A 14,730-nucleotide genomic window follows, 5' to 3' on the forward strand; every position below is an offset into this window, starting at 1 on the left:
TTGAGACGGAAACCCTTTTGATTTAATTTCAACCCATTGGTTCTGGTCCTACCTTCTGGGACCACAGAAAACAATTCCACACCCTCCTCAATATGACAGCCCTTCAACTACTTAAAGATGATGATCATATCACCTCTCAGCCGCCTCCTCTCCAGGCTAAAGATCCCCAGCTCCTTCAACCTTTCCTCATAGGACTTGGTCTCCAGACCCCTCACCATCTTCGTTGCCCTCCTCTGGACCCGTTCCAGCTTGTCTATATCCTTCTTAAAATGTGGTGCCCAAAACTGAACACAATACTCCAGGTGAGGTCTTACCAGAGCAGAGTAAAGTGATACCATCACTTCACGTGATCTGGACGCTGTACTTCTGTTGATACAGCCCAAAATTGCATTTGCCTTTTTAGCCACCGCATCACACTGTTGACTCATGTTGAGTGTATGATCCACTAAGACCCCTAGGTCCTTTTCACACATACTACTGCTAAGACAAGTCTCCCCCATCCTATAACTATGCATGGTTTTTTTCCTACCAAAATGCAGAACTTTACATTTATCCCTGTTAAAATTCATTTGATTGGTTTTAGCCCAGTTTTCCAGCCTGTCAAGGTCATCCTGTATCACAAAAGGGGGGGTGTCCTCTGCTGCATTGAAAGGAAGTTGTTTTGATCTCACTATCAAATATTTTTGGTACAGATAGGGGTTCTTTGTGTGTGGGCATATCAAGAAAACAAAATGAGAGAGTAAAGTATGCTTCTCTTATATTGACTTTATTCTAATGTACTCCAGTTTATTTAGCAATTTAGGCAGTACATAATTGTGGTAAGTTCTTAGACTATTACTACAATTATTAAAACAAAAAAAGTGTTCTGATTCATTCAGGATCTGCCCTAACAACAAATAGCTTCCATGGTACATTTCAAAATGCAGGTGTTCCTAAATAAAATTCTTGAGCCTTGAAAATCTCCCTTAAATATCAAATCACTAGGCAAAGTCTATCAAAATGATTTCCATATTGACACTTCACCTACATTCTTACTGGTTGTTCCTCATTTATGCACTCTCTGTAGTCTGGAGGCTTATCAAAAGCTAAAGCTGGTAATTTCCTATAAGTTACGAAACTGTATTTTGGGGGAACCCTTGTACTTTTATATAAACATTTTTGGGATAGTTTTAATCTTCATATGAAAGACCTATTATAGCACCTTAATGTTAATTTTAATGTAATTTGTAAATTGATTTATGATGATTTTATTTGTATGTATGATTTTATTGTATTGCATTTATACGTTGTGAGCCGCCCTGAGCCTGCTTGTGCGGGGAGGGCGGGATATAAATAAAAGGTATTATTATTATTATATTTTGTATTCTAGTATATTTTGATGTTGGTAACGTTACCTTTTTTGAAAGTTTTTTTTTCACCAAAAGCCTTAAATAATTCAGCAGAGAAATTACATTTTACGATATAAATGCTCCATGGTTTGCTGGTGCCTAGTAATATTAGAATAAATTAAGAACAATGTGCACATCAAATATACAACATTTTCATTTGACAACTTTAAGCAAATTGCTGACGTTTTAAAGTTATTTTGCTCTACTTGGCATCAGCCATAATCATGCTTACTTTTGAACAATCCTACTAAGAACAATGGAACTTGTTTAAAGGACATTTAGTACCAAAACAATTGCATGGAGTTTAATTTTTTTTAAAAATCATCAGGCGCTTTTGTAGGCCATTTGCAATTAAAGTGCTAATTTATGAGCCAAATTCTCTACCTGTATGTAACCTTTCTTTAAAATTAAGGTATGTCTCTTATTTTAAATGCTATAGTTTCTATTACAGTTTTTAAATATTTCATTCTATAGTTCTTCATTGGGTGGGAGGAAGACAGAGAGGGAGAAATAATATTAATTCTTTCATTTACTTGTCTAACTGTTTTTGAAGGGATGAATGTGAATTAACAGTGTTATCCTTTCCTAACAATTATCTTTCGCTACTCTAGCTAGTTTAGTTCTAAAAGACAGTGCCATTGACAAGGGGGAAAAAAGAACCTTCTCAGATTTTTCAGCTCAGCGGTGGTAATGTTGCACTGAACACTAATGAGGGAACCCCCACTGGTTTGCCTGCTTTGTGACTTTTCTATTTCATAATTATTTTTAAAACGCAAAACGACATGAGGTAGCCCGGTCATGTCTCTGCTACTTCCTGGTACCTCAGTGCTCACTACAGATGGCAATTTGTTCTTGTAACATATATGTCTCTCTGACCATTTTCGTCTAATTTGTATGGGTTCTACCATTTCCTTTCTCTCTTTCAGGGGCCTTGCTGTGTGTGAGCTAGGGGGTGGCATGACATGCTTGGCTGGGCTCATGGTAGGTCTTTTCTCAATTCCAATCCCATTCAAAGGGAGGAACAAAAGGAAAAAATGTTCCAGTGCCTCCAACTGCTGGGTCAGAGAACTGTCAACAGAATCAGCTGCGGTCAAGCTGCAGAGTCTTGAGAGACCTTCTAGATTGACTTGCTTTCGTATCATATTGATTTTATGGTTGCCTCGATGAGCAGAAACATTTTACCTCAGTGTAGTCAATATCTCTTGTTGTGACATTCCAGGCCACGTACAGTCTGTCTTTCATTGCCATAGCTGAAGCTCCCCCCCCCCTTTCAGATTATAGCCCCCCATTTGCTAAGATACAGGAATAGCCTGGCGAATCACAGTTGGAGCACCATGATATAGCTGCTAATGTTTTGCCTGCATTATTACACCAACAAACATGATCCAGAGCTCTCGGTAATTAGATTCTTTTGAATTAGATTGGCCATTCAGGAGCGTCGTTCACCATTCTCTGGGTTCTGAGTCATGTATTCAGGAGATATTATGTAGCAGTGCAGTGCATTAGACAAGTTTTTATGTCTCTACAAATAAAAGCATATTGTTACACTGATTGGCATTTGACAAACCTGTCGTTCTTACACAATGTGTCGAGGTTACAGCCCAATGTGCGAGCATGTCAAAGCTCACAAAAAAATTACCCTTACAAAGCCATCTGCCTGCAATGCAAAGTTATATGAAGGGCATCAGGCAGTCAGACAGAAGCAAGCTGAAAGGCAGAGTGACAGCCTCGTATGATGGCTCTACTAGATAAACAGAAGCCCGCAAATGAAAGCCTCTCAGAATACCATCATCCGCTGTCACAATGCAATTACGGAACAGAATGATAGCAAGATAGAGGCTCCCGCAAATGGAATGATAAAAGTATTGACTGATTTGATTGAATGATTAAAATAATGCAGACATAAAATGAAAAAAGATTGAAGACTGTTACAGAGAAATAGGTGAGGAAGCATGATACTGAAGGCTTGTCACTCCTGTCTTCACTTCCACACAGACAAGCATATTTGCTCATTGTTTGCTGTGCTCTTTTTTTTCCCCCTTCCAGGTTGCTATTTCTGCAGATGTCAAAGAAGTTCTGTTAACTGATGGAAATGAAAAGGCCATCAAAAGTATCCTTATTCAGATAGAAAACTGGTTTGTTGGTCTTATTCCTTTTTTTCACTATCTGAGCAACAATTGATACGAATGCAGCAAGGGGTAGTTATAATAATGTATGTATATACACAGACATCCACTATAGGTAATTAAAAATATGTAAAATTATTGAAATAGATCCCAAGTGTTCCCTAAAATAAATTCACATTCTCTTTGCATTGAAAAGTATGTAAATGTAGAGCGAAAGCAGCATACATCATGATAAATTCTAGTCCCAGTGTAAGTATTTGAAGATTTCATTCAAATAAGATCTGTTTGAAAATCAACATAAGTTTTAACAATTAATCCCAGTTTTCTTTTTTCTTTTTTTAATCGTCTGCTTTACTTTTGCCCTGATTTCAGATATTAACATTTTAATAGCACGGTATTTAACTGATTTCTGCATTTTGTTTATACTGCACCATGTACACAAATTTCACACCAACTAACTCTCCTAAACTTCAAATGAGATGCATCTTTGTTTAATTGATTACTTATTGGCTGTTATTTCACGTAAGGCAAGTTTTCTCAAATATCTGCTCTCCATTCAATAGTGTTACATTATTTTATTCCAATAATTTTTAATGCTGATTAATAAGTATTCAAGTAAACATATTTGCTCTTTCATATCGTTACAAATTATATCCTCTGAGCTGTCTTCAGCAGCAGAAGATCTGAGACCCACAGTGAATATTAATGGCTGAAAGAAAATGAGAGGGTAAAGTGGAAGGTATCTGTTTGCTTTGGTTCCTTGATGATAATGATGTTGGCATATTAAGGTTCTTCAGAATGGTCATACACTAATGTTCATGTTATGACAAAGTCTATTTGTTACTAACAAATTCCAGAGAACTAGCCATGTCAGTCCATTGTAGCCAAATCAAAAAGGAGATTTGTAGCAGAAGCATATTTATTATGTCATAAACTTTTGTGGATGAAAGCTCATCTGATTCAGTGGGCTCTACCCACATAAGGTTATGCCATAATCAATCTGTTAGTCTTTAAGGTACCATAAAATCATTTTCTCTCTCCACACAACATTGACCTTTAACCCCAATTTAACAAGTTTTTAAAATTATTATTTTAAAAGAACCATTTACAACACCCTTACAGTATTAACATAAAAATATTTGCTCACTCTTCAGAATTTCATACAGTTTCTTTGAGAGGTACAGCCATGTCAAATATTTAGAGGATTTAAGGGAATAACACAGTCCTAATTGCTGACACATCCTTTTGAAATGTGACTTACTGAAGCTTTAAAACTTCCTTTTTTCCTCTTCAGTTATGTAGGGTTACCATTTCCGGACAGAAAATCTTTTTGATTTTGATACTTTCTAGCTGGAATATCGTGTGTGAGATATTGCATTGTACTTTTTATTTCATACCACTTCTGAAAACGTAAAAAAGAACACAAAGGGATTTTTGAAATCCCATGTTAAAATCAATATACTTAAAGAAAAATATATTATAAAGAAAACTAAATCATGTAAAGTTTAAGCAAGCTTATGTCTAGTTTCAGATTGCCTACAAATGAACACTAAACAAATATAATAGTTTCCTAAAGATCTATCTTAAAGCTTTATTGCGTTGAAAACTTGTCATGATCCAACATACTACCCAAGTAATAGATCATGCTTGGGACTGAAATTGTGTATTTTATACTCTCCCCCCCCCATTAGAGTATTGAATAGTTTAGATTTTGCAATGTTTAAAATGGAACAATAAAATGGGAAATTACGTTATGATTTTGTGTCCCATTATATAGTAAAAAGTACTATTTCTAAAGAATTTGCAAACATATTTTAGATAAAACTCATTTTATGTATTTTGACTAACTTTCATTAGCATTTTCAAGAGGCTATTTTCTTCCCAGTTGTGTAGCCTAATATATAGAAATCCACCTAAGCAAATGCGTTGCATTATGCTGAAGAATTCTACATTTCGAGAACTAATAAGTGCTTTGTGCTATATTGTCTTGCTGAGCTACTAAATTCAAATACCCTTCTATTTCAAAATTAGAATTTATTTTTTCCCTTTTTTCAAATCATTTGAACTTTACATTATGCCAGTTATATTATAATATCAAAATATCTTTCTAAAAAGTCAAAATGGTGTCAACTAGGAAGAGGAAAATCACAGTCAGAAGCCAGGAAATCACTAAGCAAGCCTGCTAATTATTCTTAATGGGCAAGATGAACACATTAAGAAACAAATGAATACAAAAAAAAAAAAAACATCAGTGCAGTAATTGAAAATCGACCTGGCAATAGTACATTGCATCTGAGCATCCACTTTTATATCATCATTGTTGTCATACTTATTATTGTTGCTGTTATTAGCATTATTCACAGAGCATACCTAGGTGTCCTGCTTTTGTGAACTCTTGCATGGGGGTGGATTGGGATTTATTTTTCAAAAAATAATGCCAAATGTATTATGTTACCTCCCGTTTGATGGATTTGTGATTCTCATTTGTGAGAATAATTTTATTTACTTATAGGGATGCCAAAGCATGTGCTCTCTTAATACAAAATCAATATATATCTGTTCATGAAACACATATGCTTGCTTCTCTGTTAACTGTTTTGAGCTTCAACTTGATATCTTCTTATATTTTATATATGTATATTTTAGATATACTGACATGTTCAAGTGACATTGTTCACTTTATCATCTGTGGCAACTTAATATAATTTAAGTTGCTATAAAATATAGCTGCATTCCATGCACTAAAAGATATTCTGCTTGCTGCTAGTTACTGAATTGGTAAAACTTAAACATTTTAAAGTAGCATTTTAATCTTTTGATATTTGCTAATCAGAAAGGGTATTGAAGGAAAAATTAATAGTGTAACCAGAACATCGGCTTTGTATCATATAACACAAATTACATCACTTAGGTTACTATATAGCTCTTTTAATCTTAGTTGCATTTTTAATGTAGAAAAAGTCTTTATTAATTTCTTCATGTACTTGAGGCAGTTTCCAAAACTATAAATGCAGAAAATCACAATCTAAAACTATAAAACAGAATAAATACTCAAAGCCATTTTCTAAAATACCTGTATAAACTTTCAAACTATAAAACCATATCATCAGATAACACATCTAAAAAACTTATCCTCATCATCTCAAAACTGCAGCTATAAAACCTAAAAACAGATTTTAAAATTGATTACATAGCAACTTAAAAGGTTAAGACAGATTTAGAAGTCTAGGACCGATACAAATCCTGATGTGCTAGCCAAAAAACTAGGAGAATAATAATAAAAAAGAGCTTTGATGGTGCCAGAAAGTTAATACATTTGGCATCCGGTAGACAGATAGAGGCAGAGCATTCCATGAGAATTGCAAAGAGATTTCTGCAACTGAAAGGGCCTTTTCTCTCCTGACCATCGGCATAACTTCTGAAGACAGGAGGACATGAAAGGACCCCAGATGATGACCCCTCCCCTGCACACACATGCTTAAGCAGGCACATATGGGAGCAAGGCAGTCCTTTAAATAGCCTGGGCAAATATCATTTAGGAATTCAATAGTAAGAATGAGCTTGGAAACAAACAGCAGTTCACAACATTGTTTTTTTACCTATGCCATTCCACTTTGGGGCATTTTTAATATATCATGACTATCTCTCCCCCACACACACACATTTCTGTATTCCTAGCTATTACATTGCTTATCAGATGTCTTATTCTGCTGATTGCACTGATTCTCTCTCTCTCGGCTTGGCTTCGCAAACGAAGATTTAAGAAGGGTGCAATAGTCCACGTTTGCTGCAGGCTCGCTGGTGGCTGACAAGACCAATGTGGGACAGGCAGGTCCGGCCACAGCGGCTGCAGGGAAAAGTCTGATTTAGGGTTGGTCCTGTAGCAGTGCGATTCTTCCTCAATCTCCTTTTGTCCTCAAGACCAGCTATGCGTGCATTCTCAAAGGAAGAGACAGCCTGGTGGATGGTGTGCCTCCATGCTTTGCGATCTGAGGCTAGGTCAGACCACTGGTGATGGTTGATGTGACAGGTGCTAAGGGATTTCTTCAAGGAGTCCTTGTACCTCTTCTTTGGTGCCCCTCTATTTCGATGGCCGGTGGAGAGTTCGCCATACAGGGCAATCTTGGGAAGGTGGTTTTCCATCCTAGAAATATGCCCTGCCCAGCGCAGCTGCGTCTTCAACAGCAGTGCCTCGATGCTGGTAACCTCCGCCCTCTTGAGGACTTCAGTGTTGGTCACAAAGTCACTCCAGTGGATGTTGAGGATGGTGCGAAGGCAGCGCTGATGAAAGCGCTCAAGGAGTCGCAGGTGATGACGGTATAAAACCCACGATTCGGAGCCGTAGATGAGGGTTGTCATCACAACCGCTTTGTAAACATTGATCTTTGTGCCTTTTTTCAGATGCTTGTTGCTCCACACTCTTTTGTGCAGTCGGCCAAATGCACGGTTTGCCTTTGCCAGCCTGTTGTCAATCTCCTTGTCGATCTTGGCATCTGAGGAGATGATGCACCCCAGGTAGCTGAACTGCTGGACTGACTTCAGAACTGATTCACCCACAGTGATGCAGGGAGGGTGATAATCTTCCTGGGGTGCAGGCTGGTGGAGAACTTCTGTCTTCTTCAGACTAACTTCTAGGCCGAATAGCTTGGCAGCCTCTGCAAAGCAGGACGTCAGCTTTGATTCTTAGTGAGAAAAGACAGCTATAAATAAAATAAATACATAAAAATATATTCATTAGGAATTTTAAGCACCAGTAAGATTTGTACCAGTAAGATTAAGCACCAGAACAGGGGCCAGATTCTAGCCAGCTATCTTCCAGGGAATGATCTGAGTGGAACCACTATCCTGAAGGATCACTGGCAGCCGGAAGTAAGCTATGCAAGGCCCCACTTGATGTACCAGTGCTGCAAGGGTCACTCAGCTCATAGCTATCTAATAACATAAGCCAGGGGTGGCCAACGGTAGCTCTCCAGATTTTTTTCCCCCTACAACTCCCATCAGCCCCAGCCATTGGCCATGCTGGCTGGGACTGATGGGAGTTGTAGGCAAAAAAACATCTGGAGAGCTACCGTTGGCCACCCCTGAGTCATAAGCAATGAGTTTGGGCACTTCCTCCTTCACTCCTTTCAACTGGCAGGATGAGACAATGGGTGACCCAAAAACAATTGGTGTCACTGACCAGGCCTGAACTGATTGGTCCGTGTAGTCTCAGCTTGTAGATCTAAGCACTTCAACTTTGTGGCATTGCTTCTTAAGGAGGAACACTCTACCAGCAACCCAAAACACTTGGATTGTCTGGATTAAATATCAGTTTATTGCCTCTATTCAGTTTATCACTGCCAGCAAGCACCTATTCAGAATATCCACTGCTTCACCTTACTTGAATGAAATATAAAAGCAGAGATGTATGTCATCAGCATATTGATAATTTTGATGCCAAACATCCAGCTGGCTTTTCCCAACAGTATCACATAGATGCTGAACAGAGGGTAAATGGTATGGAGTTTAACAAATAGTTCCCCTCCAACACTACATTCAAGAACTAGTCAGCCAGACAGAACCACCAGAGCCTAATGCTCTAATATTCAACTCAGCCAACCAATCTGATATGATAATATAGTTGAAGGTATCAAAAGCTGCCGAGAAGTTCAGAAAAACCAACCTGGGCTTGCTCCTGGCAGTATTTAAATATAGTGTGGAAATTTCACATTAATTGACTGGGCTTTTAACTAGACAAATTGAATGTGTGATTCTTGTGAGAATTCTGACAGTGTTCTAGCCAGCATGGTTGTCATTGTCAGCATCCGCCCATGTGCCAAAAAGAAGATAGCAGCCTACCAAATTGGAACTGGGTGATGACATAGTAGGACAGACTTGTTTCTCTTTCTGTACTTACATTAGTACAAAACTTCCTGCATGCCATTAAGCTGTTTTTAGGGCTATTATTTAAGGCCATTCTATTTATCTAAATCAGCATTTTTAGTAGAAATATGTTTTCCTGGAATATATTTCCAGATAAATATGTTCAGGATTGTAGTACTAGCCTGTCATTTAAACACCTAACCATTTAAGCTCAAGCTCACAAAAGCTTACACCACAAAATTTTAAGGTACCACAATCCTTGGCATGCCTCTGACTAACAATGGTCTCTTTCTAGAATTCTAAGCACAATAACCTAGACATGAGTTATGCTTAAATTCATGAAACTGATTTCCAAATAAATGTTTTAAAGATTACGATTACAGAGCTGGAAACAGTATAGAGGAGGGCAACCAACTTGATTAGGGGTTGGAGCATCTTCCCGAAGAGGAAAGTTTGAAAGTCTGGGACTTTTCAATTTAGAAAAGAGATGACTAAGGAGTGGGGGGACATGATAGAGGTGTATAAAATTATGCATGGTGTGGAGAGAGTTGACAAAGAGAAATTTTTCTCCCTCTCCCAAAATACTAAGGCATGCAATGAAATAAATGGGCAGTAGATTCAGGACAGAAAAAAGGAAATACTACTTTGCACAGATAGTGATTAATCTGAATTCACAACCAGAGGATGTAGTGATGACCACAAGAATAAACAGCTTTTGAATGGCTATTAGATAGGTTCATGGAGGGTAAGTCTATCAATGACTTCCAGCCATGGTTGCTGAGGGGCAATAATCCTCTGAATCCCAGAGCCAGGAAGCAACATCAGGGGAAGGCTTCAGCTGTCCAGAGGAACTGATTGGCCACTGTGTGGGACAGGATGCTGGACTAGATAGACTACTGGACTAATCCAGCAGGGCTCTTATTATGAGATATATCCATTGGTCATATAGGCACCTTTGGGGGCCCTCACTTTCATACAGCAGCAATGACCCCGAAGCCCTGTGACCCAACATGTAGGTTAGAAGTTGCTCAGAAAAGCAAGCCTACTTTGCCACCTGGAGGGGGTTCTTTATAAGTGCCTTATAAATATCATAGGGAGACAAAGTAAAAAATTAAAGGGATAGGTTTTAGGATAATTTAACAGATATCAGTGATAGGGATGATCACAAAATTCTATTAAATACTTCACAAACTTCCCTTCCCCTGTTTATTAAATAGAAACCCAATCAAAGCTTATTAAGTAGAAGAAAGCCCTCTGATTCCAGAACTTACTATGGTGTACATGCACTCAGAAATCAGAGCTATCAATTTTCTCAGTTCTTATGGTAGAGAAGAAGAAGACCATAGATTTATACCCTATCCTTCTCTTTGAATCAGAGTCTCAGAGTGGCTTACAATCTCCTTTATCTTCTTCCCCCACAACAGACACCCTGTGAGGTGGGTGGGACTGAGAGAGCTGTCACGGAAGCTGCTCTTTCAAGGACAGCTCTTGCGAAAGCTATGGCTGACCCAAGACCATTCAGCAGCTGCATGTGGAGGAGTGGAAAATCAAATCTGCTCTGTACTTACGTCAGTACAAGACTTCTTGCATGCCACTAAGATGTTTTAAGCATGCCATTAAGCAGTTTTAAACATGCAAGACAGATTTTCCCACCCATTGCTCATTATTATTTACTCTGACTTTGCAGCTGTTAAAGGACATTTCTTCTACATTTTAAAAAAAATATATAAATTCATTATTATTAATAATAATATAAATTCATATATAAATATCATTATCTGTGTATAAATTCATTATTATGAATAATTATCTAGCAATAAATTCAGGAATCAACATACTTTGAAGAGAAAAAGTAGGGTTGGATTTAGCGATCATTTTCTCCTAATGGAATTGCATGTCAACCAATGGAGGAGAGGGCCTAATGTCTGCAACCCTCCCACTTCAGACCCTTACATCATGCCTACTGGTTCTCTGAGTTTCTGGGACAGCATTTCAGAGAGTGCAGTTGGGCTGCACTAGGATGGCATAAACCATCCATTCTGTGAGCAGAGGCCTGATTGTGCATTAAGTTAATAATATTTACCACAAAAGAATTGCAATCATTTTTATCTAATCATTTCAATTTTATGGGTGTTTCTTAACAAGTGTGTTATAGATGTAAACGACATTATCAGAAGAAACCAAAAGGCAGGCATGTTTAGAGTTCAAGCTATTTCAAGTTGGTAAGATATTTCTTGTATAATTACTTTTCATTGAAATGTGCCCTTCTTAAAATCACTGAAAGGTAAGTAATTAAAAGCTGACTTTCAGTCTTGTTCTTGGTTTTTATTTGAAATTGTCAAGCAAACATTATATTACATTTTGTAGTATATATAGTTCTGTGTTTTAAGAAAACCTTTTGACATCAGGCTTTGTTATCAAACCATTTCACTTATCAGTGCTCTTATTGATATCACTGAGACCACTTCATGATAAATGAAATGTTTTCTGGAAGCAAAAAAGAAATTAGGTACATTTCTTGTTTATTCTCAGCTGCAGAGTTCAAATTCAGATATCATGCTCATTTTTGGCAACCCATTTATGCTAAATAAAGGACAAATAATGCTTATTAGCAAGTATATCTATATAGCTCACAGACTTTTAGTCAGGAGAAAATTCTGTATATAAAACACAAAGTTTAAAATAAAATAAAACCTCCCCCCCCTCACAAGCTAAACAATTTATAAATAATAAATTCATTGGTGAAATCTGTCTTAAGAGTGGCTACTTGGCCATAGCACACTGCATGTTCATGAAAACCCCAGTTCATAGACAACCTGATTCTGTAGCAAAGGAACAATATGTATCTGGTACTCAGAGTGGTGCAACGTTGGTCAAGGAGTATTTTTATATATCATGAATCCTAAGTAGATGCAATTTTGTTTTGATTGATTAAAATATTTAAACTCTATCAAAAAAATAAATACTGAAGGTAGCTTACAATATTAAAATTCATGCAAAACAGTTAAAATAGATAACAGCAACCATTAAAAGTTACAGTGGACACGAGATTTAACTAACAATGGCCTTCTGGATCTTTATTATTATTTGTTTTTATAATTTTTTTTATTGATTTTAACTACAAAGAAAAGAAGCATGAACATAGATACAGTATAGAGGGGGAAAGGTAGATACAAAATGGAAAAGACAGAAACAAAGAAAAATACAAATATATCAGTCACAGTTCTACCTCCAGATGAAATACCCAATACTTTTTACCCGCAAGTATAAAATTCTCCCCATATATTTTACCATCTTTATATTTCATTATATCTTTCTTACTAAACTATTACTTAAAATATAAGTCTAAACAATTCTTCTTCAACACATAAAAAGTATGTCTCAACAGAAAGCTGGCTGGCTAAACTAAACCATATTGGAAGCACAGACTAACTTGTTAATTTTGCAATATCAACGTTAGAGTAAACATATGAAATATCGTGAAGGCACAAACAGACTTGTTAATTTCATAATATCATCCTAGAATAAACATAAGGAGCCCATATCCTTATCCTTAACAGGCTAAGAATAAAATATGATAATTTATGTGTCTCAGTATGAATAATTTCTCCAAACAAACATACTAAGAGCAGATCTGCTGGATAAAAAATAATTGTATTGTCTGCCTTCTTAATCATTGATCCAAATTAACTGTATATTTATCTAACATTTTAACAAAACCTTTCCATCCTTAGAATCTCCCTTGACCTTTTAAAATTACATATTAATTCTTATCAACAATTCCATATTTAATTACCCACAGAGGAAACCACAACTCAGAAACCCTTCTTCCCAGGAAAGTTTTTACATCCTGATTTTTTACTACTTAATTCAACCATATTAAGAATACAAACTCGCTTATTAGTTTGACAATATCTTCATTACAATGAGCATAAGAAACAAATATCTTTATCTATTAAATGCAAACCAAATTGAAAGGTAATTGTGTTATCTACCTTCTTAAGTATATAGCCTTTTAAAATCATATATAAGTTCTTACTGTGAGTTCTATATCCAACTACCCGCAAGGTCTGCCAACTTGCAAGTTAACTACATTATCTGTTTTCTTAAAATTTTAAAAAACTTTTCATTTCTTTAGCTTTTATATCCCTATTACTCCAGAAAAAAACAACTTAATATAACCCAGACATCACACTTTGCCTTTTAAAATTGCATGTCAGTTCTTATTGAGAGTTCCATATCCAACTATCCACAAAGAGAGAGAGTTCAAAAATCCTTCTTCCTGAAAAATTTCCACATCTTGATTTGTTGGCTGAGATGCACCTTCTCTCTTCTCAATGCAGTCATCCCTCTCAGTAACGGAGGAAAGAATTCTACGCCATTGTTCCTCTCAGCAAAACTTCACTCAATCTCGATTTCCGGTCTTGTTTTATAACTGCGCCATAAGGTTCCATTTTGGTTTTCTTTTGTTCATTTTGCAGCAGATCACTTTCCCCTTCTAATTCCACAGACATCACCAGAATCTCTTTAGCCCTCTGCTCATGTAGATTTGAGATTTCGCTAGCTTTCAGCACAAAAGCTCCCATTTGTTTTCTAATCAACTCCGTTAATGAACCAAGATCCTGATCCATAGTAAATCTTTTTTGTAGAACATTTCGCTTGGCAGTGCCATTTTTCTCTGACAGCAAACTCAGTCTCAGTCTCTTAATACAAGTTGAAAAGTAGCTTAAAGATCCAGTTAGTCTGTCATTCCAAATCTCCTCCAGCTATGATTTTAAATGTTATCATTTCAGTTGCAGTTGGATGACAGGGACAAATCTCTCTAAAATATATCTCGTTTATGTTCAGACCATATTGAAGCCTAATAATAGTCTCTTTAACATATATCCAATTATAATCCGGGTCGTGTATTCAGTCAAATTCAAATTGTTACCGATACTTAAAGTTGCTCTTTAACTTTTTGAGGCCACATTCACAGGAGTTCCGCAGGGCCTGTAAGACCGAACAGTTTAAACAGGCCTTTGCTGTTTGACTGAAAAAGGGCTGCCACCGGACATCTTATAGAATGCTGGCGATCACAGTCGAGAATTCAATACCATCTATACTGTACTGAAACAGCACTATAGAATGGTTTTAAAATTATTATAAGTAAATTATGGTTTTATATGTTTTATTGGATTGATTGTATTTTATGATGTTGTAAGCCGCCCTGAGGCCGCTTGTGGAGAGGGCAGGATATAAATTGAAAGTAATAAATAAATAAATAAATAAATAAATAAAAGTAGGCGTGTAGTTGACCTCTTTCCCTTCCTTTGAGCTGCCCACTTGCTGTTATGTAAAACAACCCATTAGGT

General features: G+C 36.7%; 1 protein-coding gene across 3 annotated transcripts in view; it reads left to right on the forward strand.

Moving 5' to 3' along the window:
• CAMKMT (calmodulin-lysine N-methyltransferase) overlaps positions 1-14,730 on the forward strand; it is a 551,334-nt gene that overhangs the window by 489,596 nt on the left and 47,008 nt on the right. Inside the window, exons 5-7 of one of the 3 annotated variants that reach the window (XM_060247632.1) lie at positions 2,315-2,369; positions 3,435-3,498; positions 11,532-11,598. The exons of 1 other annotated variant lie outside the window; for it this stretch is intronic. In XM_060247632.1, the coding sequence (XP_060103615.1) occupies positions 2,315-2,369; positions 3,435-3,498; positions 11,532-11,598 (186 nt within the window). Of the gene's footprint in view, positions 1-2,314; positions 2,370-3,434; positions 3,524-11,531; positions 11,599-14,730 lie in introns of all 3 variants that reach the window. One more of the 3 variants, XM_060247636.1, reaches the window with a different exon arrangement.

The sequence above is a fragment of the Heteronotia binoei genome, chromosome 1 (genome assembly GCF_032191835.1).
Source record: "Heteronotia binoei isolate CCM8104 ecotype False Entrance Well chromosome 1, APGP_CSIRO_Hbin_v1, whole genome shotgun sequence".
NCBI lineage: Eukaryota > Metazoa > Chordata > Lepidosauria > Squamata > Gekkonidae > Heteronotia > Heteronotia binoei.